Source organism: Heterodontus francisci, chromosome 6, assembly GCF_036365525.1.
Source record: "Heterodontus francisci isolate sHetFra1 chromosome 6, sHetFra1.hap1, whole genome shotgun sequence".
Lineage (NCBI taxonomy): Eukaryota > Metazoa > Chordata > Chondrichthyes > Heterodontiformes > Heterodontidae > Heterodontus > Heterodontus francisci.
The window spans coordinates 47,179,032-47,202,595 of record NC_090376.1 but is presented as its reverse complement, the minus strand read 5'-3'; the positions used below and the strand labels follow the sequence as shown (position 1 = coordinate 47,202,595).

At 44.9% G+C, this 23,564-nt stretch overlaps 1 protein-coding gene across 6 annotated transcripts in view; it reads left to right on the top strand.

Annotated features, from left to right (window-relative positions):
* Positions 1–23,564, top strand: part of nup58 (nucleoporin 58) — a 114,547-nt gene that overhangs the window by 16,820 nt on the left and 74,163 nt on the right. For 3 of the 6 annotated variants that reach the window (XM_068033607.1, XM_068033605.1, XM_068033603.1), the window contains exons 3-7: positions 11,521–11,823; positions 16,481–16,632; positions 19,568–19,603; positions 19,798–19,941; positions 21,193–21,330. In XM_068033607.1, the coding sequence (XP_067889708.1) occupies positions 11,521–11,823; positions 16,481–16,632; positions 19,568–19,603; positions 19,798–19,941; positions 21,193–21,330 (773 nt within the window). The remainder of the gene's footprint in view (positions 1–11,520; positions 11,824–16,480; positions 16,633–19,567; positions 19,604–19,797; positions 19,942–21,192; positions 21,331–23,564) is intronic. The other 3 variants (XM_068033608.1, XM_068033609.1, XM_068033604.1) reach the window with 2 other exon arrangements.

The window sequence follows — 23,564 nt, the reverse complement described above, 5'->3', positions numbered from 1 at the left end:
CTATTCATATTTTTCGATATATTGTTACGACCAGGTGAGAAAGAGGTCTAGGGTTCCCTTTCAGTCTTCACCTGGTCTTACTGTAACGGGGTTTAATTTTAAACCGTGTTTTTAGCTCCCCCTTGGTGAATCCTTGTTCACCGTTTTCCAATTATAAGGCAACGAAACCAGCAAAAACAGGCTTTCATGGGTATAAAGAAGAAAAGTTGAAATTTATTAGACTTAAATTTAAACTCTAATCCGGTTGACGCCTACAGATACACAACACACCCACGCTAGCATGCTTTTGCGATCTGCACATGCAAATAGAGACAGAAAAGTAAAGTGTAAAAGTTTGGGGCAATATCTGAAGAGTTGTTACGGTTCTTCAAGCTCACTGTAGAGTGCTTGATTGTAGGTAGATCTTGCTTTTCATTGGGGCCCAGTATTATTCTTAAACCTTGTTCGCTGTCGGAGACTTTTCTCTCTTGGGGTTCATGTGTCTTCAGTGGATTCAGAGGCTTGTGAGAAAGAGATGGGAGCAGACAGGAGAGGCTGTGGCGAGCCAGCCAGAAGAGGTCTTTTCAATCCAGGAGCAAACAGCTTTCTGCAGACACTCAGTTCAAACTGTACAATTAAGGGAAAAAACAGATGCCAAGCAGGTTAGTCATTTGACCAACTCGTTTGACCACATCTCTTTGTGGATTGTATTGGAGCAGGGGATAGCTTCTTTGTTCCAAGCACTTTCTGGTAATATGCAAAAATGTCTTTCCAGCCAGGGGCCTGGCAAACCCTTGTCACAGGCCTTCTCTTCTTCCAAGCAACATTTTGAAATTTAATGTTCACGTGTCAAAATTAATGTGCCTCATTTTTGGCAGTTGGAGGCCTGCATGGCGATATGTTTAAGTAGCTTGTGATATTTTTTTGTTTATTAGCTCTCACTAATGAAAAGGTTGGAGACCCCTGGATTAGATTTTTTTTTTCAGGACAAGGGTATAAAAGGATATGGAGTTGAGATACAGATCAGCTGTGATCTCATTGAATGATGCAATAGGCTCGAGGGGCTGAATGGCCGACTCTTATTCATCATATAGTCCTATATATGAAGGACACTGTCTGTCTATTTTTAGACACATATAATCACCTTGTGAAACTGTAGTGTAAAAATCAGTATGGAATAGATTAAAACTGTTCGTGATCGGAGCAGAGAGGAGCGGACCTGTCATTTACCTTCCGGGAGCGGAGTGGAGAGCAGTCCAGGCGCGTCGGAGTTTGGGGGAAAAAAAAAGTCAACAGTGACATCACAGGAAAGCTGCAAGGTGATTGGTTGGTGAGTAACAGCTGTTAGTGCCTGGAAATAGCTGAAAAAAATCAGGGGAAAGTTATTTTTTTCAACCTACCTTTATAAGTGATGAGGTTAGTACTACTAAAGTTTTTTTAAAAAATTAATATAGTTTATTAAGGACTGTAAATTGTAGTGGGTAGTGTTTGGAGTACTACAAGGCCCCTAGCGTATTCAGTATTAATTGAAGGGAATAACTAATCTAAAGGTAAGTCATGGCAGGAGAGCTCGCACCCATGATATGCTCCTCCTGCGCTATGTGGCAAATCAGGGGCGCTTCCAGTTTCCCTGACGACCATGTGTGCAGGAAGTTTTTTTTTTTAGATTTTAGATTAGAGATACAGCACTGAAACAGGCCCTTCGGCCCACCGAGTCTGTGCTGACCATCAACCACCCACTTATACTAATCCTACACTAATCCCATATTCCTACCAAACATCCCCACCTGTCCCTATATTTCCCTACCACCTACCTATACTAGTGACAATTTCTAATGGCCAATTTACCTACCAACCTGCAAGTCTTTTGGCTTGTGGGAGGAAACCGGAGCACCCGGAGAAAACCCACGCAGACACAGGGAGAACTTGCAAACTCCACACAGGCAGTACCCAGAATCGAACCCGGGTCCCTGGAGCTGTGAGGCTGCAGTGCTAACCACTGCGCCACTGTGTATCCATCCGCAGCTGCTGGCTACCTGCATTACGGAGCTGGAGCTGTGAGTGGATTCACTGTGGAGCATCCGCGATGCTAAGGAGTCACAGAGACATACAGCACAGAAACAGGCCCTTCAGCCCATCGTGTCTGTGCCAGCCATCAAGCACCTACCTATTCTAATTCCATTCTCCAGCACGTGGCCCGTAGCTTTGTATGCTATGGCGTTTTAAGTGATCATCTAAATACTTCTTAAATGTTGTGATGGTTCCTGCCTCTACCACCTCTTCAGGCAGTGCGTTCCAGATTCTAACCACCCTCTGGGTGAAAACATTTTTCCTCAAATCCCCTCTAAACCTCCTGCCCCTTACCTTAAATCTATGCCCGCTGGTTATTGACCCCTCTGCTAAGGGAAAAAGTTTCTTCCTATCTAATCTATCAATGCCTCTCATAATTTTGTATACCTCAATCAGGGCCCCCCTCAGCCTTCTCTGCTCTAAGGAAAACAACCCCAGCCTTTTCAGTCTCTCTTCATAGCTGATGTCGTGGATAGCACATTCAGCGAGGTGGTCACACCGCAGGTAATGGCTGCACAACAGAAAAGGGATGGTTGACCACCAGGTGCAGGCAGGTAGTGCAGGAATCCCCTGTGGCCATCCCCCTCTCAAACAGATATCTCACTTTGAATACTGTTGGAGGGGATGGCCTCCTAGGGAAAGCAGCAACAGCCAAGTTCGTGACCGCACGGATGGCTCTGCTGCACAGCAGGGGAGGATAAAGACTGGGAGAGCCATAGTGATAGGAGATTTAATTGTAAGGGGAACAGACAGGCGTTTCTGTGGCCGCAAACGAGACTCCAGGATGGTATGTTGCCTCCCTGGTACTAGGGTCAAGGATGTTTCGGAGCGGCTGCAGGACATTCTAAAGGGGGAGGGTGAACAGCCAGTGGTACATGTCGGTACCAACGACATAGGTAGAAAAGGGGATGAGGTCCTTCAAGATGAATTTAAGGAGTTGGGAGCTAACTTAAAAAGCTGGCCCTCAAAGGTAATAATCTCAGGATTACTTCCTGTGCCACGTGTTAGTGAGTATGGGAAAAGGAGAATAGAGCAGATGAATGCATGGCTGGAGAAATGGTGCAGGAGGGAGAGATTTAGATTCCTGGGACATCGGGAAGGTGGGATCTGTACAAGTGGGACGGGTTACGCCCAGGCAGGACCGGAACTGATGTCCTCGCAGGGGCGTTTGCGAGTGCTGTTGGGGAGGATTTAAACTAGAATGGCAGGGGGTGGGAACCTGAGCAGGGAGACTGAGGAGGAGGAAACAAGGATAGAAACGAAAGACAGGAAATAAAAAGGCAAAAGTGGAAGGCATAGAAATCAGGGGCAAGAACCAAATAGGACTATAGTGTGAAATAATGCTAAGCTGACGAAGAATGTTAAAAAGACAAGCCTAAAGGCATTGCGTCTCAGTACGCGGAGTATTCGCAATAGGGTAGGCAAATTAACTGTGCAAATAGATGTAAATAGATACAATATAGTTGCGTTTATGGAGACATGACTGCAGGGTGACCAAGGATGGGAACTGAACATCCAAAGGTATTCAATATTGAGGAAGGACAGGAAAAAAGGGAAAGGAGGTGGAGTAGAGTTGTTAGTAAAAGAGGAAATCAATACGATAGTGAGGAATGATATTCATTCAGAGAATCCTGATGTGGAATCTGTATGGGTGGAGCTAAGAAACATCAAGGGGCAGAAATCGTTGGTGGGGGTTGTGTATATAGACCCCCAAACAGCAGTTGTGATGTAGAGGATGGCATTAAACAGGAAATTAGAGACGCACGCAATAAGGGTGCAACTAATTATGGGTGATTTTAATCTACATATAGATTGGGCAAAACAAATTAACAATACTGTAGAGGAGGAATTCCTGGAGTGCGTACGTGTTGGTTTTTTGGACCAATACGTTGAGGAACCAACTAGAGACCAGGCTATCCTAGACTGGGTATTGTGTAATGAGAAAAGATTAGTTAACAATCTTGTTGTGCGGGGTCCCTTCGGGAAGAGTGACCATAACATGATAGAATTCATCATTAATTTGGAGAGTGAGAGAGTTGATTTCGAGACTAAGGTCCTGAATCTAAATAAAGGAAACTGTGAAGGTATGAAGCGCGAGTTGGCTATGATAGATTGGGGAACATTACTTAAAAGGTTGACAGTGGATAGGCAATGGCTAGCATTTAAAGAGGGCATGGATGAATTACAACAATTGTTCATTCCTGTCTGGCTCAAAATTATACAGGAAGGGTGGCTCAACCATGGCTTACAAAAGAAATTAGGGATAGTATTCGATCCAAGGAGGAGAAATATAAAATGGTCAGAACAAGCAGCAAACCTGAGGATTGGGAGCAGTTTAGAATTCAGCAAAGGAGGACAAAGGGATTTGTTAAGGTGAAAATAGAGTCTGAGAGTAAGCTTGCAGAGAACGTAAAAACTGACTAAAAGCTTCTGTAGATATGTGAAGAGAAAAAGATTAGTGAAGACAAATGTGGGTCCCTTATAGTCAGAAACGGGGGAATTTATAATGGGGAACAAAGAACTGGCAGACCAATTAAATACATACTATGGTTCTGCCTAGACAAAGGAGGACACAAATTACTTCCCAGAAATGTTGGGGAACATAGGGTCTAGTGAGAAGGAGGAACTGTATGAAATCTGTTTTAGTAAGGAAATGGTGTTAGGGAAATAAATGGGATTGAAGATCGATAAATCTCCAGGGCCTGATAATCTACATCCCACAGTACTTAAGGAAGTGGCCCTAGAAATAGTAGATGCATTGCTGGTCATTTTTCAAAATTCTATAGACTATGGAACAGTTCCAGCGGATTGGAGGGTAGCTATTGTAACCCCACTATTTAAAAAAGGAGGTAGAGAGAAAACAGGGTATTGTAGACCAGTTAGCCTGACATCAGTAGTGGGGAAAATGCTAGAGTCCATTATAAAAGATGTCATAGCAGAGCACTTGGAAAACAATGACAGGATCGGACAAAGTCAACATGGATTTACAAAAGGGAAATCATGTTTGACAAATCTACTGGAATTTTTTGAGGATGTAACTATTAGAATAGAATCAGTGGATGTGGTGTATTTGGACTTTCAGACAGCTTTCGATAAGGTCCCACTTGGGACTGGGGGTAAGGTACTGACATGGACAGAGAACTGGTTGGCAGACAGGAAACAAAGAGTAGGAATAGACGGGCCTTTTTCCAAGTGGCAGGCGGTGACTAGTGGGGTGTCGCAGGGATTAGTGCTAGGACCGCAGCTATTCACAATATATATTATTGATATAGATGAGGGAATTAAATGTAATATATCCAAGTTTGCAGACGACACAAAGCTGGGTGGGAGTGTGAGCTGTGAGGAGGATGCAGTGAAGCTCCAGTGTGATTTGGACAGGTTGAGTGAGTGGGCAAATACATGGCAGATGCAGTATAATGTGGATAAATGTGAAGTTATCCACCTTGGTGGCAAAAACAGGCAGATTATTATCTGAATGGCGATAGATTGGGAAAAGGGGAGGTGCAGTGAGACCTGGGTATCCTTGTGCACCAGTCGCTGAAAGTAAGCATGCAAGTGCAGCAGGCAGTTAAGAAGACAAATGTTATGTTGGCCTACATAGTGAGAGGATTTGAATACAGGAGCAAGGATGTCTTGCTGCAATTATACAAGGCCTTGGTGAGACCACATCTGGAGTATTGTGTGCAGTTTTGGTCTCCTTATCTGAGGAAGGATGTTCTTGCTATGGAGGGAGGGCAGCAAAGGGTCACCAGACTGGTTCATGAAATGGCAGGACTGACATGTGGAGAGATTGGGTCGATTAGGCTTGTATTCGCTAGAGTTTAGAAGAATGAGAGGGGATCTCATAGAAACTTACAAAATTCTAACAGGACTGGACAGACTAGATGCAGGAAGGATGTTCCCGATGGCGGGGGAGTCCAGGACCAGGGGTCACAGTCTAAGTATAAGGGGTAAGCCATTTAGGACTGAGATGAGAGATTTCTTCACCCAGAGAGTGGTGAACCTGTGGAATTCTCTACCACGGAAAGCAGTTGAGGCCAAATCATGAAATATATTCAAGAAAGAGTTAGATGTTGTTGTTCGGGCTAATGGGATCAAAGGATACGGGGAGAAAGCGGGAACAGGTTACTGAGTTTGGATGATCAGCCATGATCGTATTGAATGGCGGAGCAGGCGCGAAGGGCCTACTCCTGCTCCTTTTTTTTTCTATGTTTCTACATAATTTTTCTTGGGAACTTTTAAAATCCAGTGGAAAGATATAGAGAGATGTCTTTCATCCCATCAATCTAGGCTGGATTCCAGAAGTCCAAGAACAGTTTTAATCTTCTGCATCGCTCACTTTTACATTTAATATTATAAGCTGTTCTTCTTTACAAGAAATTAGTGTTGCAAGTCATCTGACTTCACACATTATTCTAGCACAATGCCGATAGCAATTTAACCTTAATAGCAGTTTTGTAAATTGGACAGAAGTAAAATCAGGTTTGAAGTAATGTGATTCTAAAACTTGTTCATGGCCAAACTAGGTGTTTACAGGTTATATAATAAATTGGGCTCAAAGATTGGCAAGAAAAACGGTAGCTGAACAATGGGCTACCTTCAAAGAAGAGATAGTTTGGGCACAGTCAAGTTATGTTCCCCTGAAGGGGAAAGGTAGGGTAAACAAATCCAGAGACCCAGCATAACAAAAGAAATAGAAAAACTGTGCTTCTGACAGATGCCAGGTAGAAAATATGATTGAGAACCAGGCTGAATGTTGAAGGTCCAGAGGGGAAGTGGAAAAGATAATAAGCGAAGAGAGAGCATGAGAAGAGACTGGCAGCTAACATTCAAGGGAATCCCAAAGTTTCCTATAGAAGTATAAATCGTAAAAAGGTGGAGTGGGGCCGATTAGGGACCAAAAAGGAGATTTATGCCTGAATACTTTGCATCTGTCTTTACCAAGGAAGAAGATGTAACCCAGGCAATGGTGAAAGAGTAATTCAGACACTAGAAGAGTTTAAAATTGGTACGGAGTATGTATTAGACTGGCTGTCTGTACTTAAAAGTGGATAAAGCACCAGGGCCGGATGAGATGCGTCCAAGGATACTGAGGGAAGTAAGGGTGGAAATCGCGGAGGCACTGACCATAATTTTTCAGTCTTCCTTAGACTCTGGGAAAACCAAGAGTAGCAGTTAATGTATGTTTTTTGGGCTGGAGGAAGGTTTTTAGAACATTAGAACATTACAGCGCAGTACAGGCCCTTCGGCCCTCGATGTTGCGCCGACCTGTGAAACCATCTGACCTACACTATTCCATTTTCATCCATATGCCTATCCTTCTTTTGGGCCTCCTTATCTCGAGAGACAATGGATACGCGCCTGGAGGTGGTCAGTGGTTTGTGAAGCAGCGCCTGGAGTGGCTATAAAGGCCAATTCTGGAGTGACAGGCTCTTCCACAGGTGCTGCAGAGAAATTTGTTTGTTGGGGCTGTTGCACAGTTGGCTCTCCCCTTGCGCCTCTGTCTTTTTTCCTGCCAACTACTAAGTCTCTTCGACTCGCCACAATTTAGCCCTGTCTTTATGGCTGCCCGCCAGCTCTGGCGAATGCTGGCAACTGACTCCCACGACTTGTGATCAATGTCACACGATTTCATGTCGCGTTTGCAGACGTCTTTATAACGGAGACATGGACGGCCGGTGGGTCTGATACCAGTGGCGAGCTCGCTGTACAATGTGTCTTTGGGGATCCTGCCATCTTCCATGCGGCTCACATGGCCAAGCCATCTCAAGCGCCGCTGACTCAGTAGTGTGTATAAGCTGGGGGTGTTGGCTGCTTCAAGGACTTCTGTGTTGGAGATATAGTCCTGCCACCTGATGCCAAGTATTCTCCGAAGGCAGCGAAGATGGAATGAATTGAGACGTCGCTCTTGGCTGGCATACGTTGTCCAGGCCTCGCTGCCGTAGAGCAAGGTACTGAGGACACAGGCCTGATACACTCGGACTTTTGTGTTCCGTGTCAGTGCGCCATTTTCCCACACTCTCTTGGCCAGTCTGGACATAGCAGTGGAAGCCTTACCCATGCGCTTGTTGATTTCTGCATCTAGAGACAGGTTACTGGTGATAGTTGAGCCTAGGTAGGTGAACTCTTGAACCACTTCCAGAGCGTGGTCGCCAATATTGATGGATGGAGCATTTCTGACATCCTGCCCCATGATGTTCGTTTTCTTGAGGCTGATGGTTAGGCCAAATTCATTGCAGGCAGACGCAACCCTGTCGATGAGACTCTGCAGGCATTCTTCAGTGTGAGATGTTAAAGCAGCATCGTCAGCAAAGAGGAGTTCTCTGATGAGGACTTTCCGTACTTTGGACTTCGCTCTTAGACGGGCAAGGTTGAACAACCTGCCCCTTGATCTTGTGTGGAGGAAAATTTCTTCTTCAGAGGATTTGAACGCATGTGAAAGCAGCAGGGAGAAGAAAATCCCAAAAAGTGTGGGTGCGAGAACACAGCCCTGTTTCACACCACTCAGGATAGGAAAGGGCTCTGATGAGGAGCCACCATGTTGAATTGTGCCTTTCATATTGTCATGGAATGAGGTGATGATACTTAGTAGCTTTGGTGGACATCCGATCTTTTCTAGTAGTCTGAAGAGACCACGTCTGCTGACGAGGTCAAAGGCTTTGGTGAGATCAATGAAAGCAATGTAGAGGGTAATCTGTTGTTCGCGGCATTTCTCCTGTATCTGACGAAGGGAGAACAGCATGTCAATAGTCGATCTCTCTGCACGAAAGCCACACTGTGCCTCAAGGTAGACGCGCTCGGCCAGCTTCTGGAGCCTGTTCAGAGCGACTCGAGCAAAGACTTTCCCCACTATGCTGAGCAGGGAGATTCCACGGTAGTTGTTGCAGTCACCGCGGTCACCTTTGTTTTTATAGAGGGTGATGATGTTGGCATCGCGCATGTCCTGGGGTACTGCTCCCTCGTCCCAGCACAGGCAAAGCAGTTCATGTAGTGCTGAGAGTATAGCAGGCTTGGCACTCTTGATTATTTCAGGGGTAATGCTGTCCTTCCCAGGGGCTTTTCCGCTGGCTAGGGAATCAATGGCATCACTGAGTTCCGATTTGGTTGGCTGTATGTCCAGCTCATCCATGACTGGTAGAGGCTGGGCTGCATTGAGGGCAGTCTCAGTGACAGCATTCTCCCTGGAGTACAGTTCTAGGTAGTGCTCAACCCAGCGGTCCATCTGTTTGCGTTGGTCAGTGATTATGTCCCCCGATTTAGATTTGAGGGGGGTGATCTTCTTGATGGTTGGCCCAAGAGCTCTCTTCATGCCATCATACATTCCTCTGATGTTTCCGGTGTCTGAGGCCAGCTGAATATGACTGCATAGGTGTTGCCAGTAGTCGTTTGCGCAACGCCTAGCTGTTCTTTGTGCAGTACTTCTGGCTGCTTTAAGTGCTGCGGATATTAAATCGCTGGGGGCTTTCTTGTAGTTCAAAAGTGCAATGCGCTTAGCGGCTATGACAGGTTCCAGCTCTTCATTATGAGATTGAAACCAGTCTGCATTTCTCTTCGCACTTTTGCCGTAGGTGGTCAAAGCTGACTCATAGATGGCGTCTCTGATGTGGGCCCACTTGGTCTCAGCATCCCCTGTGGGAGTGTTTTGAAGGGCTGTTACAAGTGAATTTAGAAATTTTTGTAACAGCTGTGGGTGAGAAATTCTGCTCGTGTTGATGCGCGGGTGGCCCTTCTGCTTGGAATGATGCAACTTCTTTGGTCTGAGTCTAACCTTGCTGCACACCAGGGAGTGGTCGGTGTCGCAGTCCGCACTGTGGAAGCTGCGTGTGATTTGAACACTGTTTAAAGAGGCTCGCCTTGTGACAATGAGGTCTAGCTGGTGCCAACGACGTGATCTTGGGTGCCTCCATGAAACCTGGTGACAGGGTTTAGTGTGAAAGAACGAGTTGGTGATGCAGAGGTTATGATAGGTACACAACTCAAGCAGTCTCTGCCCATTCTCATTCATCCTTCCAATGCCATAGCGCCCAAGGCAGGAGGGCCATGAGTCATGGTTGGCCCCAACCCTGGCATTAAAGTCCCCCAGCAGGAATAGGTGTTCGGTGTTGGGGATGCTGCTAATGATGTTATGGAGTTGTTCATAGAACTGGTCTTTAGCTTCAGGTGGGGAGCAGAGTGTTGGAGCATAGATGCTGAGTAGGTGTACTGGACCAGAGGTGGTGAGCAGTCGGATGGACAGTATGCGTTCCGAGCCATTTGAGGGAGGCTCTATCATGCTGAGCAAGGAGTTTCTGATGGCGAAGCCCACTCCATGCTGTCTTGGTTCTTCAGGATCCCTACCCTGCCAGAAGAAGGTGTAGTCTTGCTCTGCTAGAGTGCCACTCGCGGGGAGGCGAGTCTCCTGAAGTGCTGCAATGTCCACATTGAATCTACTGAGCTCGTTGTTAATGATGGCGGTCTTCCGAGAATCATTGATTTGTGTAAGGTCTTCCGACAGGCCAGGACACATAGTTCTGACGTTCCAGCTTGCAAAGCGAAGGGCTGGTACCTTCTTTCCTTTTTTCGTGTTGTTTGGTGCGGTGTATCAGTCCACCTTTCGGGCAATGACCCTGAGCTCCAAGCACCCATTGAAGCAGGCAGACTGTGGCGGGACAGAACCTTATTGACCGGGGGCTGCCCGGTTTGAGGCGGGCGGTAGCTGTCCAGTGAGGTGCAATGACCTCTCCCACCGACAAAGGCAACCCGTGGCGCCCAGTTTCTACGCCAATTTATCTGGACTTATAACCCGTAACTGCTGCCTTCCGTGTTGTTTTAGTCGCTGTGAGGCAACTATGGAGTGACCTCTCCATGGCGCAAGCCTGGGCAAATTTATGGAGGTTGAGAGTTGCCCAGTCGTCAAAACCCCCCTCTCGGCCTTTCTGGTGGGGTCCAAAGGAGTGCAGGACACGACGTTTGGCACCAGTATGGCTGCAGGAACTGCCGGAAACATGCCAAAGGTGACACATGACCGCCTACGGGGTTCCGCTCCGGATTTTCTGTTAGGGTTTACTCCCTTAGCCTTGGTCTCTCCCGAGACGCCCACAAGGCAGTGGGGTTGTTGGGGCCCCTACACAGGTGTCGGATGGTGCCGGTGGGAGGAGGGGATGCAAGGGGGAGGGGTAGAGGGAGGGGGTGGGGGGGGGGTGCAGGGGAAGGGGGTGCGGGGTGAAGATGGTGCGAGGGGGGTGCGGGCTGGGACGGGGTTGTGAGGGGGTGAGCTGAGAGGGTGGAGCAGGGAAGGGGACGGGGGTGGGGGGGGTGGAAGGGGGGTAAAGAGGGGGGGAGGGGGGGTGGAATCTGGTGCAGGTAATAAGCCATTTCCTCAGTGCCCACCATCGACGTCCGGAAAGCTCATCCACGTCCTTCGGGAGGTGAAGCATCATTTGGCAGACTTAGAGGTGATTACATTTGCTAAGGGTTTTTTTTTTTTTGCAGTGGTTTAAATAAAGGCATGCAGCATTGCCGACAGTGCGCTGCAGATGCTCTCCGAGCCATCTCCCGCGGGCGCTTTGAAGTTGCGGCCGGGGGGGCCGTTCGTGGATGTTTTGGGTGTTCGGGGCACCTTTTCACAGGACTTCTCTCGGGTCCCGCAGCTCCTTCTTCACCTCAATGGACTTACCGCATGCCGTGGCTGCAGACACTCTGGACTGTGAAGACAGCAGGATCGGAGATTGAAGTATCGGCAGCTGTGCTCGTCAGTTTCATCCGGATCAATTTCATTGAGAAAACAAAGAGCAGGTGTGGCTGGGGGAGGGCAGTGGGCCCAGGTAACATACACTAAACTAACTGTTAACTTTTAGATAGGGCTAAAATGAACTGATTTAAAGAGCCAGGGGAATTTAAACAGTTTAAGAGGGCAGATTGGGGGAGAAAACATTAGGGATGGGAGCAGATGGCCATGGATAGAGTTGAACAGCAAGGGAGCTTCCTAGGGAGCTTCCAGCCAGGAGCCATCTTGAATGCCTATCCAATGACCACTTAAATGCCTTTAAAGTTGGCGAGTCTACTACTGCTGCAGGCAGGGCATTCCATGCCCCTACTACTCTGAGTAAAGAAACTACCTCGAACATCTGTCCTATATCTATCACCCCTCAACTTAAAGCTATGTCCTCTCGTGTTTGCCATCACCATCCGAGGAAAAAGACTCTCACTATCCACCCTATCTAACCCTCTGATTATCTTATATGTCTCTATTAAGTCACCTCTCCTCCTCCTTCTCTCCAACGAAAACAACCTCAAGTCCCTCAGCCTTTCCTCGTAAGACCTTCCCTCCATACCAGGCAACATCCTAGTAAATCTCCTCTGCACCCTTTCCAAAGCTTCCACATCCTTCCTATAATGCGGTGACCAGAACTGCACGCAATACTCCAGGTGCGGTCGCACCAGAGTTTTGTACAGCTGCAGCATGACCTCGTGGCTCCGAAACTCGATCCCCCTACTAATAAAAGCTAACACACCATATGCCTTCTTAACCTGGGTAGCAACTTTCAGGGATTTATGTACCTGGACACCAAGATCTCTCTGTTCATCTACACTACCAAGAATCTTCCCATTAGCCCAGTACTCTGCATTCCTGTTACTCCTTCCAAAGTGAATCACCTCACACTTTTCCACATTAAACTCCATTTGCCATCTCTCAGCCCAGCTCTGCAACCTATCTATGTCCCTCTGTACCCTACAACATCCTTCGGCACTATCCACAACTCCACCGACCTTCGTGTCATCTGCAAATTTACTAACCCACCCTTCTACATCCTCTTCCAGGTCATTTATAAAAATGACAAACAGCAGTGGCCCCAAAACAGATCCTTGCGATACACCACTTGTAACTAAACTCCAGGATGAACATTTGCCATCAACCACCACCCTCTGTCTTCTTTCAGCTAGCCAATTTCTGATCCAAAGCTCTAAATCACCTTCATAACATCAGATCAAAGCTAACACCCTACCCTCAGCCGATGAATCGGTACTCCTCTATCTTGAATACCACTGAGAAGAGGCACTGAGGGTAGCAAGGGCACAGAATATACTCTGCGTGGGTGTAGTGGAGTTCCTCAGGGATCAGTGTTGGGACCCTTGCATTTCCTGATCTATATTAATGCCCTAGAGCTTAGTGTTCAGGGCACAATTTCAAAGTTTGCAGATGATGTGAAACTTGAAAGCATTGTGAACTGTGAGGAAGATAGTGTAGAACTGCAAAAGGACACAGACAAGTTGGTGGAATGGGCGTATAGGTGGCGGATGCAGTTCAATGCAGAGAAATGTGAAGTGATTCCTTTTGGTAGGGAAAACATGGAGAGACAATATAAAATAAAGGGTACAATTCTAAAGGGGTTGCAGGAGCAGAGGGACCTGGATGTATATGTGCATAAGTCATTGAAGGTGGCAGGACAGGTTGAGAGAGTGGTTAATAAAGCATACAGTGTCCTGGGCTTTATTAATAGGGGCATAGTGTACAAGAGCAAGGAGGTTATGTTGAACCTATATAAGACACTAGTTCGGCCTCAGGTGGTGTATTGCGTCCAGTTCTGGGCGCCGCACTTTAGGAAGGATGTGAAGGTGTCCGAGACAGTACAGAAAAGATTCACAAGAATGGATCTGGGGTGAGGAACTTCAGTTATGAAGATAGATTGGAGAACTTAGGACTGTTTTTCTTGAAGAGAAGGCTGAGATAATTTGATGGAGGTATTCAAAATCATGAGGGGTCTGGACAGAGTAGATGGAGAGAAACTGTTCCCACTTGTGAAATGATCGCGAACAAGAGGGCACAGATTTCAAGTAATGGGTAAGAGAAGCAAAAGCAACATGAAAAACCTTTTGATGCAGCGAGTGGTTAAGGTCTGGAATGTGCTGCCTGAGAGTGGTGGAGGCAGGTTCAGTTGAAGCATTCAAAAGGGCATTAGACTATTATATGAAAAGGAAGAATGTGCATGGTTCCGGGGAGAAGGCAGGTGAATGGCACTAAGTGAATTGCTCATTCGGAGAGCCATTGCAGACACGATGGACCGAATGGCCTCCTTCTGCGCTGTAATGTTTCTGTGATTCTGTAATTAGTACTTTCTTGTAGAGTTCTGCCAACTTTGGGATATGTAGATAGTTTGAATAATTTTTTTTTAGATAAAATGAAACAAAGTTATATAAGCAGAAATTATAAACATTGTTTGGTAGCATCAACTAATGCTATTTTTTCCAAATTAGTAATGGCCCTCAGTCTTAAAATTTGAAGGAAAATATGTAAAATAAAACTGGTGTTTCATTTGACCAATCTTTTTGGCCAGTCGTGATTGTGTTCCTTTTAAACTCTGACCACTTCTTTCCAGAGATCTCATTAGCCAGCAATGGTCATGTACTCTCTCAAATGTTACTAACAGTTTTAAACAGTATTGTTGGTCTGTATACATCATGCTGCTTTGTTGTTCAAGCAATCCCATTGGCTGCAGATAAGATTGTGACTGATGTGTTCTTGCTTGGCAGGACTCTGGATCAGTGCTGGTAAATGTGATTTGCTGCGTTTGTCTTTATATGTTAATGATGGTTAGCTTCCTCTTAGCTGTTCGATTTTGTTTGCCCAGATTATCTTCATATTGTCCTTGCTCCATTTGCTCGTACGCAAGCTCTCAAGGTTCCTCTTAGTCAAATCCCACTCTCCTGGCTCCATTTGCTTATATTCCTCCTCTCTCGTTCAGATTCTAGCCTCTGTTCTGCTCTTATAGCCAGGTGTTGATTTGGCTGCCCCACTTAAGCAGTGACAACCTCCAGGATACTGATTATGTTGGTAGGTGTGGGATGCCGAGATAGGGTAATATTGAAAGTCAGCAGACAGTGGTTGGCTGTTTGCTTTTTGGAGATGGTCTGCCACTTGTGTTGTGTGAAGGTTACCTGTCGCTTGCCAGCTCTAGATTGGATGTTGTCCAGGTTCTGCTGAAGACTGTCATCGGTTGCTTCATTATTGGAGGACTTGTGAATGGAGCTGAACACTGTAGAATTAGCTACTAACATATCCATTTCTGACCTTGCGTCAAAGGGAAGGTCTTGATGAAGACGTTGAAGATGGTTGGACTGAGGAAATTTCCTTGAGAAACTCCTGCAGCATGACTTGGATTGCAATGATTGGCATCTGTCAACAATGGCTATCATCCTGTGTGTCTGGCATGACTAGCACTGGAGGATTTTTCTCTTAACCCTGATTAACCTCCATTTTACTAAGGCTCGATAGTGCCATGTTCTGTTAAATGCTGCCTTAATGTCAACGGCATCTGCCTTCACCTTTCCTTGGGTGTTAAGGAATGAGCAATAAACATGGCTTTGTCAGGATTGCCCCCATCCCAAGAACAAATACATTTTAAAAAAGAATCTAATGGAGCATCAGCACAATAATTTGTAATATGTATTACTGATTGTTTCTGATATAATCCCTTTCAAAGGAATGCAGTATTGTCACTAGGATTCAGTAAAGCATAATGATGGTCACATGCTTGTGTAGATTAATTGTACGGTATCAACCTGAATTACACCCACCCCTGGAGTACAACGATAGATTTTGTTTTTCTATTACATATTGCATCTAGAGAAAGCATTTGGAGATGAGTAATGCAAGGTACATACAGTTTGTCTCTGTTAGCAATTTGTGTGGATAAATAATTGCATTTTTATTTCTCTCTTCCTTACCCTCCATCAACACCCCCCCACCCCCCATTTTCTTTCTTCTCTCTGTGTGTGCTTCTCATTTTCTTGGCTAGTTCCATGTTCTTTTGTTTCCTTAATGTCTTCTTGACTGTGGTGTTCTTTTACATCATTGAACAATATTTTACACTTCACTTAAGTAGGCTGCAGGTAACCTATTAATTTCCTCTCATTTGAATGCTTTTTAAAAGTTATTTATGTTTGATTATCTTTGATTTTTCATATTTGCAGAAGGGTTCTTCCTGTCTTGTCTCACAATAGATGCATACTGACCTGCTCTGTATTTTCAGCATGTTCTGTTTTTTGTTTCAAATCCCCAGCATTTGCAGCTTTTTGCTGGCATTTTTTTTCTTGTCTTGTATCTTTTCATTTATATCAGCTATGTCATAAAATGCTATGGTGGCTGCATAATATTCATTTATGCTTTATATGGTTGGGAAATATCTTATCAGTTTGTAATTCAAGGGTTGGAGGTAGGGCCAACTAAAAACATTTACTCCACTTATTTCTCTCAAAATTTGATCTGAATACCTAAAACCAAGAGATGGAGTTTTTATTTTTAGTCCATACTGCAAACAGCTGTGGAAGTGCTAACCTCTAGAAGATTATTTAAAACAAACAAGTACTAAATGGATGTCGAGAAATGTATTGGCTGGTTACAAAAGTGGTTAGCCTTTTGATGACTAACATTTTACCACCCATTTTATTATAGCAATCCTGGTGGTACAGGAGGATTTAGTTTCGGAAATCTTGGCACCACAGCTACAACGACAACCACAACTGCATCAACATTTGGGGGCCTTGGGGGTGGACTGTTTGGGCAGAAGCAAGCTACTGGATTCTCGTTTGGAGCTACCTCAACAGGTAGACTAGAATTCTTATTGTACATTTAGCCCTCATATTTATGCTCATCTGTATTTTTCATGAAACTTTTATGCCACAGGAATAACAAGGTTGCTGCTAATGTAGCAGATGCATGCTACAGCAGTACAGTATTGTTCAGAACATGTAGATTGGGTTTTTATTCAAAATCAATCTGGGAATCTTTGCTGACTGAATTTATTTATCCTACTGCTCTGTCCATGTTCTTCCTTCAACCACTCTCTCAAAACCCGATGTGAATTCTGTTGAGAATAATTTCCTCTATAGCTGAATGGTTTGCAAGGAAGAGTGTTTGAAACCAGGACATTGCACTCAAATAAGAAACAATTAGGTGGAATAACACAAATCCTGAAATAGCATATTCTGGAAGGAGATCAATGGAAAAAAGGTTTGGATGAAGGCAAATTCCATCGTGTGATTCTAGAAATTTCAGTAGGAGGCCATTTGGCCTATTTTTCTATTTGCAACCAAATGGAAAGCAAAATGCTGCATATTCTGGAATTCTGAAGTAAAAACAAAAACTGCTAGAAACGCTCAGCAGGTCAGACAGCATCTGTGGAGAGTAGGGTTAAAGTTTCAAGTTGATGACCTTTCATTGGAGCAGTTTTTTTCCTGCTCTTTCACTCTGAGGAGTGTTTGGGGTCCTAGATGGTGGTGTGGGAGTTAGAGAAAGGGCAGGTCTTTATCTTCTGAAGTTACAAGGGACAGTGGCGGGGGAGGAGGAGATCGGGAGATGGTGATGATGGAGGAGGGTGCAACTGTGGGAACAATCCTTTCATAAAGCTGAAAAGAAAAGAGAAGGCAAGATCTGTTTGGTGTGATTGTGTTGGAAAGGGCTTGGCTTATACATCAATTGCGGAGGCTGGAGGGGTGGTAGGTGAGAACATGGGGGATCTTGTCATGTTTCTGGGAAGGAGGAGAAGCAGAGAGTGAAAATAGCGAAATGAAATGCGAACAGTCAAGGGCCACAGTGGAACGAAACCCTGGCTGAGGAACCAGAAGGACATTTCAGAAGGGCTGGGTGGAAAGTAGCATTATCAGAGCAGATGCAACAGAGACTGGGACAAGGGAATGGAGTCATTGCAAGGTCATCAATCTGACATGTTAAAGTTACATTCCACAGATGCTGCCTGACCTGAGTATTTGAAGCATTTTCTGTTTTTAACCCACATTGCAACTCTACTCAAATCTCTCCTTATGTTTGTTCTCCACAAACTTTAATGTCTTTCTTCCTGGAATGTTTTTCCTTATGTCCCCTTAAATATTCTGATTGACTTGGCTTCAATAACCAACCCTTGCAATGCATTCCATATTATTTTAACTTTTCACCTGAAAACAAGTTCTTCTAACCTCCCCCTTTTATGCTTTAATATTAATCCAAAATTTATAACTCCTTGTTCCCAATTCATTAACTAGTAGAAATAATCTTTTGTTATTTACCTTCTGAAAAGCTACATTACCCTGTAACCTTCACTTCAGTGAATACAACCCCATCTTCATTCCCACCTTGTTTTGTACTAATGCCTCTGTAGATAAAATCCTCTGTGAATTTTTACGTCATGGTATTGGAAGAAAAACATAACTAAGGAATTTAAACATACAGATTGGGAGACGTCACATTGCACTACTGGGGCTGGATTTAGTTGCACTGGCGAGGCTCCCGGCACCAGGCCAAAAAGGCAAGGGAAACTCTGCCTCAGCCTTTTGGAGCCCTCCCCCTAGTGTGATTCAATGGCACTTAAGTGCCTGGTGCCAGGATCCCCAGCCTTTTAAAGACAGTGATCCCGCCTCCAAGAGTTGCTGGCCAATCAGAGGACCGGCAGCTCAGTAGTATTGGCAGCTCCACTGGGCACGGTGGCCACTGCCATACTACACCAGGTCTAGGAGCTGGCCCAATGCTGGAGACCTGGAGACAAGGTAAGTGAGGTGGATTTTCCAGGACCTACCAGATTGGGGGGTTTGGGGGGCATAAGTGCAGGGGTGTTTGCTGGTGCGCCCCCCCCCCCCCCTCCCAAATTCACAGGCAGGTTGCTCGTTTCACTGTGTGGAGGCAGCCACATAAATACTGTAGCTACAAGAGCAAATCTGAGGCTGTGAATTCTGTGGCAAGTAACTCACCTGAGTCCCCAAAGCCTGTCCACATCTACAAGGCACAAGTCAGGAGTGTGATGGAATACTCTCCACTTGCCTGGATGGGTGCAGTTCCAACAACACTCGGGAAGCTCTATGCCATCCAGGACAAAGCAGCCACTTGATTGGCACCCCATCCACCACCTTCAACATTCAGTCTCTTCACCACCGACGTACAGTGGCAGCAGTGTATACCATATACAAGATGCACTGCAGCAACGCACCAAGGCTCCTTGGACAGCACCTTCCAAACCCACGACCTCTAGAAGGACAGGGCAGCAGATGCATGGGAACACCACCACCTGCAAGTTCCCCTCCAAGCCACACACCATCCTGACTTGGAACTATATCGCCGTTCCTTCACTGTCGCTAGGTCAAAATCCTGGAACTCCCTTCCTAACAGCACTGTGGGTGTACCTACACCCTAACGACTGCAGCAATTCAAGAAGTCAGCTCACCATTACCTTCTCATGGGCAATTAGGGATGAGCAATAAATGCTGGTCGAGCCAGTGATGCCTTCATCCCATGAATGAATTTAAAAAAACTTAAGGGCCTCAATTGGCCTCTGGGCGGCAAGGCCTCTGCCTCCGCCTCCCATCGCAGTTCTATGGCCCCCCTCCTAGCCCGTCTCCAGGCGACCCATTAAATCAAGGCCCTCATCTGTGGTGGATTATCTGATCTCAGTCTTGGTGATAGTGGTTTGGCTTCAATGTCTTCAAATTAGGGAGAAATAAAAGTTTCCTGCTCCTCATGGCTTCTGCTGTGTGACTTTTTTTTAAATTACAGGGACTACAACGACAGCAGCTACAGGACTATCTTTGGGTAAGTGTAATCAAGTGGCAAGGTGATAAGCTGGTCAGGTGGCTGTGTTGAGAAATTATTTTAGTAAATGTCTTCTGTACATTTCTTTCATTAAATATGACAGTTCATTTGTAATCTGGTCATCCTAATGGGTTTGATGTATTATAACTTTATATGCTTGTACTTGAGTCAGGACTTTATTCAATTTATTTTAGGAGCACCTGCAACTACGACTTCAACTGGTTTTAGTTTAGGATTCAGCAAACCAGCTGCTTCAGCAACACCTTTTGCAATGCCTATTGCATCTTCTGCAGCAGGCGGACTGTGCCTTTCATCTGTACTACCAACATCAACTGCAGGTAAAGGTTTTTGAACTTTGTTCTATCTCGTCATTGTACTTCTGTGTGAGGATATTGTGTTCACACTTAGATTTCCAATTGTCTTGTACTGCTTCTCTTGCTCCCCCTCGGTTGAGTGTTGTTTTTAAAAAAAAAAAGACTCCTTTTACTAGACCGTCTGTACCAGTATATTTTGTGCTGAACCCTCTGGCAATGTGTTTCTGGAAAGATGTCACGATATCTATGATGCATATTTTGCACAAATCTTATATTGGGTGTTAAAATCTCTCAAATAATACATTTCTTTTGGAAAATATGAAGTTTCATTTCTTTTGGAAAATATGAAGTTTCATTTATATGAAACGAAATACATAAATACCATAAGCTTGCCTTTGCAGTCTACACAAATTATTTTGTGTAATTTGGACAAATTTTGACCAATTTATTGAAACTCTTGTTAGTTTATAACTAACTGAAGTTTGAGCTTTATAAGGTAAAATGTAATAAATACCAGCAGGTACAAGAAGCGTTACATACCAGAAGTAGTAGACTCCTTAATGTGTCTTACAACCCACCTCTTTGTAGGGAGAAGTAAAATGCATAAAGGAATGCAATTCCATTTGTCATAACTGATTCTCATGGCATTAATGTATTCACCATTATAAGTTCTTTCATTAGTGTCAGATGAAGATGGCATTGGGTCACCTTCAACAATGCAGACACAGTGTATGTTGTAACATGATTTTTGATGCTTCCATGACTTTGTATGCCAAGTGGCAACGATTGGTCAGTTGCAGTTGACGACCTATTAGACTTCGCAGCTGGAACAGCCGATCATGGCAGAACACATTGTAGATAGAATGCAGTTGTCCCAATTGTCATGTAATTCCATATTGGTGGGTTGCCATAGTTTTCGATTGCCCCATTCATTTTTTTGTTGTGTGGCATGGCACACAAATTTGCAAAACTGTTCCACATGGTTTATCCCTAAACTAAGCACAAAGAGTACACTAATTGGCCACCCGATATAGGATAGAAGAAAGACTGATCTACAGGTCACAGTGTAAATTTAAATTGAACACATGAAAATATAGATTTTTGGAAAAAATTTAATAATTTAAGTCATAGACACAGATTGCTGGATAAGATTTTGCTTTTGAATGATTAGACATGTTTACAAATAATTGGCAGTGAAGAATAAGCATTGTGAAAAACAATTTGGTTATTTTGAGATGGTTTCCTTCGGAATTTATCAATAATGGTTGTCTGCAGGTTCTACAGGATTTCCATTGAATTTAGGTGGAGCATCCACATCCACTGCTTCAGTACCAACAGGCCTAACCTTGGGAGGGGCATTGACTGGATTAGGTGCTGGCAGCCTCTTTCAGGGTGCAAGCACCTCCACTGCAGGTTAGTGTGCTATTACAGATTGGCAGAGCTTTCATTATTTGTATTTTTGTAGTTGTCAAATATTATCAACTGAAGCTGAAAATATGAATTTCTGGAAACTACTAGAGCCATATTCATCTTTGTTCAGTGAGACATCTAAGACAGCCATGAAAAGTAATGGTATTTGAAGTTAATTTGAATGCACAGTTTGGAAACTTGTTTCAAAAATGTGATATTTATCATCTTTTAATGCTGCTTTAACTGTTTGTGCCACACACTTTAGTTAACAAAGATTTCATGGTGTGTGGTACTTGTTCTTCTTACTGAAGTTAGTTTGCATTTCATGTTCATTTAGTAGCATGCTCACCTGAGTCAGATGGTTGTTGAGAGAAGCTCCACTCCAGCTCTTGAACAAATAATCTAGTCTGGAAGTTTCCTCCAATTAGGTTTCCATCTCTTCCACAGTGCTGAAATGGATGTTATGAAAATCATATAGCGTCCTATGTGACTGCGGTCAAGATAAATTATCCCCTTTCATCCTCTTGGCTTGTCTGCAGCCTTTGACATGGTTGATCATGCCTTCCTTCTCCAGAGCCTCTCCTATGTCATCCAGCTGGGTGCACTCGCCTGGTTGCATTCCTGTCTATCCAATGATAGGCAGAGAACCAATCACAATAGCTTCTCTTCCTGTTCCTGCACTGTCCCCTCTGGAGTCTCCCCGAGCATGTATGCTTGGCTTCCTCCTATTTCTCATGTACATATTGTTCCTCGAAGACATCATCCAAAAACACCACATCAGATTCCATGTGTATGCTGATCTATTTCACCATCGCCCCTCTTGACCCCCTCCACTGTTTCTGATTTTCACATTGCTTGTCCAACATCCAGTCCTGGAAGAGCAGAAATTTCCTCCAATTAAATATTGGGAAGATGAAGCCATTGTCTTCAGTTGTTGCCATAAACTCCATTCCCTAGCCACTATTCCCTTCTCAGGCCACTGTCTGAGGCTGAATTAGATGTTTCACAAACCTGATGCTCTATTTGACTCGCAGATATTTAACCACACTTGCTCCGTTACAAAGATCGCTGAATTCCACTTCATAATGTCACACATATCTGCCCCACCTCAGCTCATGTGCTGCTGAAACCTTCGTCCATGTCTTTACTACCTCTAAACGACTATTCCAATGCTGTCCTGGCCGGCCTCTCATCTTCCACCGTCCATGAACTCGAAATCATCCAAAACTCTACTGGCCATATATTAATTCATACCAAGTCCCGTTCGCCCAGTAACCCTGTACTCGCTGACCTGCATTGGCTGTAGTTCTGACGACGTCTCAATTTTAAAATCCTTGGTTTTGTTTTCAAATCCCGAAGGTGGCCTCACCCTTCCTTTATCTCCTGTAATCTCTTCCAGCCTTAGAGTGAGAGTGACTGCCTTGACATCAAGGCAGCATTTGACTGAGTGTGGCATAAAGAGCCCTAGCAAAATTGAAGTAAATGGCAATCAGGGGGTAGTCTCTGCTGTTTGGAGTCATACCTATCACAAAAGAAGATGGTTGTGAATGTTGGAGGCCAGTCGTCTCAGGTCCAGGACATTACTGAAAGAGTTCCTCAAAGTAGTGTCCTAGGCCCAATCATCTTCAGCTGCTTCATCAATGGCCTACCCTCCATCATAAGGTCAGAAATGGGGATGTTCACGCCTCCTCAGATACTGAAGCAGTCCATACCTGCGTGCAACAAGACCTGGACATCATTCAGGCTTGGGTTGCTAACTGGCAAGTAACATTCACTCAACACAAGTGCTAGACAATGATGATCTTCAACAAGAGAGAATCTAGCCATCTCCCCTTGACATTCAACGGCATTAACATTGCTGAATCCCCCACTATCAACATCCGGGGGTTGGGGGGGAGGGGTTTCCATTGACCAGAAACTGAACTGGACCAGCCATAATAAATACTGTGGTTAGAGCAGGTCAGAGGCTGGGAATCCTGCGGTGGGTAACTCAACTTCTAATTACCCAAAGCTTGTTTGCCATCTACTAGACTCAAGTCAGGAGCGTGATGGAATACGCTCCATTTGCTTGGATGAGTGCAGCTCCAACAGCACTCGAAGCTTGATACCATCCAGGCTAAAGCAGCCCACTTTGGTTGACACCACTGGCGCACAGTAGCAGCAGTGTGTACCATCTACAAGATGCACTGCAACAACTTGCCAAGGCTCCTTCGGCACCTACCACACCCGCGACCCCA